Here is a 4,654-nt window from a genome sequence, read left to right on the forward strand (position 1 = left end):
ACCACCTCCTACGATGCATTGATAAAAGAGAAATACAAAAAGTCATATCTGCCATACACGAGGGAGAATGGAGCAATCACGTAGGATATTATTGGCCCTCCTTAGAGAAGGATGTCATGGAATCCAGCAAAAGATGTGACAAGTTCTAGAAACATGCAAACTTCAGCTGGCATCCACCCGCTGAACTCACCAACATTACTAACCCCTTGCCTTTTGCTATGTGGGCGATGGATCTGATAGGAGCACTGCCAACAGGTAGGGTAGGAGTGAAGTACGCAATTGTAACTGTGGACTCCTACACAATGTTGGTGGAAGCAGAACTGTTGGTTCATATAACCGCCAAGCAAGTAGTCTCCTTCGTCAACAAGTTCATTATATGCCGGTTTGGAGTTCCTTACAAAATCATCACGAATAATGGTACTCAGTTCAGAGACTTAGTAGGAGCATATTGCGAGGAGACGGGATATAAAGAGAATTTTCAGTTGTGGTGCACTGCTAGGCCAATGGCCATGTGGAGGCCACCAACAAAGTAATTAAGAAAAACCTCAAGACCAAGCTGGAAGAACTCAAGGGGGTGTTGGTTGAGGAGCTCCCTAATGTATTGTGGGTTTATAGAACAACCCCCCACACTACGATTATAGAAACCCCATTCTCTTTAACTTACGGGTGTGAGGCTGTACTCCCCGTCGAGATGCAGATAAACTTTAACAAGGTCCAAACATTTGAAGAAATAAGGAATGAGGAGGCACTAGCAGAGAGCTTGGACAAACTAGAGGAAAAAAGGGAAAAGGCTCAGATGAAGGTAGCCGTATACCAACAGAGAGCAACCAGGTACCACAACTCCAGGGTGTGAATACATGCCTTCCAAGTCAGACATCTGGTGTTAAAGGAAGGTCCTCCTATATACCAAAGACCTCGTAGCTGCTGGTTTTTCTGGCCTAAATAAAATCCATTTCAATATAATCAGATTTACTAATTAATAAATATCAGAAATGATTTTATGTTGCATGGTTCACATGATTTATTTCATGATTATATTTAATGTATAAATTCTATTAAGTCCAGAGCATATGTATTTGTTTGTGATTATAGTGTTGTCAGCACAGTGGAATATAATCATGATTATATGTTCAAAAGTTTAATTCCCTGATTTGTTAGTTCACAGGATTTAGACTGGCATGATAATCAGCGATACGCATACTTACACCTTAGATAAGTGTTATGTCCTTTGCAGGGCATTGGCAAAGTTTACTAGTATCAGATATGGAGTATACATTGGAAGGGACCGATATTGAACTTGCATTAGATATGATAAATTTACCGTAATATCTATTCAATTCAATATCACCTAGTTGATCTTAAATCAAATGATCTTAATCCTGACATTGTTAGGTTCGATCTCAAGAGTGTTATTTCTGTTCTTTGATATGTTAGTTAAGCCTACTTTTTTGTCAGGGTGATACGTACATTTTGGGAACATAGTAGTACAATTGAGTGGGAGCACTAATCATAGATATGGAATCTATACCTTCTATCCGGACATAGAAGTGAAACAATGATTTCCTTCGAGCTTGAATAAATAGAGATAAATGATAGAGCGCTCATTTTAGTGATTACATTAGCTCACTAAAATATCATTTATAGGTGGCTAACTGTTTTAAGGATAAAATACATTGAAAGGGTGTAACGGTAATTTTGTCCCTATCCAATGTAGATCATCTATAGAGGATCATTGATTATTGGGATTCTAACAATGGATAATTAATAGCGTATCTATATCGTGGAACATATAGAGCATTCTATGTAACTGAGAGTGCAATTCCAAGTTCTATGGTGGATGCAATGAGAAATTAATAAGTTAGTGGATTTACTTTGTAAATTCTACATCTGCTTATTGGAAGCTCGGTTGTACAGGCCCATGGTCCCCATACTAGTTGAGACAAACTGCTTGTAAGACTCAATTAATTGATTTTAGTTAATCAATTATAATTCTAAAATTAGACTATGTCTAGTTTATGAATTTTTCACTAAGATATGGCTTGATTGTGAAGAAATAGTGTCTTGGGGTTTATTTGTTAATTAAGAGACTTTATGGAGTCTAATTAATAAATATTATAAATGACAATTTTATTTGATAGTTATTTTTATTGTTAAATAAATAGTTTTGACATTTATAGGGTTGAAGTTGCAAAAAGTGGTATTTATTAAAAATAGGTAAAATAGTTGGTAAAAATGACAAAACTTGAACTTGTGTGGGGCCCATTAAGTGGTCGTCTATCAAGTGGTTTTTTTACCCTAATGTTATTATTTTTTTATTCCTAATAATTCAACGCTAACCCTATTGGAGAATAGTATGAAAGGAAGGCTATGGTCTCATTATCCAACTAATGCCTCCAAAGCTAAAGACCTAGCGTTCTGATGAGACCTCTTCCTTCTTCTTCTTCCTCTTGAATTTTCGAAATACCTAAGACGTTCTTCAAAAAATATATTCAGCCATTAGTGATTGAGTACTTGCCCACACATATCAAGTTGGTCATCAATCATAGTATGTAAGACTGTGAAGAATCCAAAAACAAGGAAGGAGTTTTGGGCACAGATCTTGGTGATACTCTGCTACAGAAAGGATACAAGGGTTAGAGATTTGAGTGAAAGGAGTCATTTAACTCAGCTGCACCCACTGTAAGGTTTCATATTTAGGATGTTAAATAACATACATGTTAGTAAATCTAGATCCTAGTAAAATATAATCCAACAACTGGCCTCAGAGCCATGGTAATGATTTACTTTCATGAAATATGAATTAAAACGATGTTTTGTGTTGATTTGGATGGTTTCATCATGGTTTATGTGCTTATTTGATGATTGTTTGGAAATCGCAATGTTTGTTGTAAAAATATTTTTTATTTCGTTCTGGAAATATTTTTAAGGAAATATTTTTACTAGAAAGTAGACGAAAAATTAATGAATTTAGGCTTTTACAGAACTCAAATTTAATTTTTATGAATTAGTTATGATTTTTTGAATTTGGATGAAAATATCTGAAATTAATTGCACATACCCGCGCGCGCATGGGGGACAACGTGCGGCTCGCTTGGATAAAACCCCTTCAGACAGGGGCATGTCTGAAGTTTGGCCCCCCCTCATGCCCAGTTTTCTCGGCCACAGAGGTTGTGTTGGACTTAATATGCTTCACCAAGATCTAGATTTATTAACAAGTATGTTTCATTAACATCCTAATATGAATTTCTAAAACAATGAAATTAAACACATATAAAGTTTTAGAAAACCTTACCATGGGTGCAGCGGAATATTAATGTCTCCTTCCGCTCAGATCTGTAACCCTTCTATCCTGTCTGTCGCAGAGTATCACCAAGATCTGAGCCTGAATGTCCTTCTCTTGATTATGGATTCTTCACAGTCTTCCACACTATGATTGAGATACCACTTGATGTGTGTGGGCACTCACTCTATCACTAAAGGGTATGAAAATTTGAAGAAGAAAAGAGAGGAATAGTGGTTCGGCTATAGGTATAAAAAAGGTGGCTCAATTTTTCTGAAGACAAGAAATTTACCCCACTTTTAAGTGTGAGCTATCACTATCTATTTATAGGTAACCACTAGGTTTAGGTTAGGAATTATTAGACATTAAAATAATGATGTAAAGCCCGCTTAGTTTAATTTGGAAATTAGCAGTTAATTATGAAATTATTTATAGCTATTTAAATAATTTATTATACTGTTATTTATTGAATTCATTGATGCATCTTATGTCATTCAGTAGTTTTCATATTTTGCATTTTCGGTGCCCGGTATTTTGGAACCCGACGTTTGGCTCAGTAGAAATCACAACTTAGTATGTTAATAGTTTGGGACGGTTTATTAGACATTGGGAATGTCGGGAATGGCCGGGAATTTAGAATTTCCCAAAAATACCCCTTTAGTGTTAATTATGTGGTTTTAGTGTGGAGGGGCAAAATGGTCCTTTTGCCCCAATGACTCTTTGTCTTTTAGAGATTTTATTATTTGAAAATAAATGTTTATTTTATATGTTATTTGGCTGAAAAGAATCCTCTTTAATTCATTTTACTCTTCAAGCCTCATTTCCTACACTTAGAAAATTTAGAGAAAAGTTTCAAAGCAAAACACTCTCTCTTTCTTTCCTCTCAATTTTGGCCAAGTCTTGGAGCTGCTAGGGCTGGATTTCTTTGATTGATTCTTGTGATTTTCAGCAAGTTCTTAGTAATCTTGTAGAGGTAATCCTTGTCTTAGCTTCCTTTCTTTAGTTTCTTTATTTTTGGATGAAAAAGAAATGGTGTGCATGCTTATTTTTGAGTTGTGCTTGCTGCTGTATTTTGATGTTGATTTCAGAGGTTTATTTTTGATTTAAAATGTTGATTCAAGCATGTTAGGGCTGGTGATTTCTTGAGTTTATTAAGTTATGAAATTTTGGCTCAAAACTATGGTTTTCAAAGAAAATTGTTGAAATCTTTTGTTGCTGTTTTGTGATGTTTACTGTAGTTTTCAGAGGTGATTTTATGCATGTTTAAGTAGATTTGAGTTGGTTTAGATGCTTGTTTGTTAGATTTAACCAAGTTTGAGTTTTGAACTCAAAGCTTGGAGCTTTAATGGTGGATTTGGATTTTGTGCATGAAGC

General features: G+C 35.3%; 1 protein-coding gene across 1 annotated transcript; it reads left to right on the forward strand.

Moving 5' to 3' along the window:
* The first annotated feature begins 227 nt into the window (after positions 1-227).
* On the forward strand, positions 228-853 carry LOC133039246 (uncharacterized). The gene is made up of 2 exons (XM_061118094.1): positions 228-529; positions 616-853. The coding sequence occupies exons 1-2, from the start codon at positions 228-230 to the stop codon at positions 851-853; spliced, it is 540 nt and encodes a 179-aa protein (XP_060974077.1).
* The last annotated feature ends 3,801 nt before the right edge of the window (positions 854-4,654 follow it).

The sequence above is a fragment of the Cannabis sativa genome, chromosome 6 (genome assembly GCF_029168945.1).
Source record: "Cannabis sativa cultivar Pink pepper isolate KNU-18-1 chromosome 6, ASM2916894v1, whole genome shotgun sequence".
Classification (NCBI taxonomy): Eukaryota; Viridiplantae; Streptophyta; class Magnoliopsida; order Rosales; family Cannabaceae; genus Cannabis; species Cannabis sativa.

Excerpts from the sequence above, each read along its gene's own strand:
- LOC133039246 (XM_061118094.1), top strand. The coding sequence starts at position 228 with ATGGATCTGATAGGAGCACTGCCAACAGGTAGGGTAGGAGTGAAGTAC. Across the intron at positions 530-615 it reads ATGTGGAGGCCACCAACAAA|AACAACCCCCCACACTACGA; the intron begins GTAATTAAGAAA and ends GTGGGTTTATAG.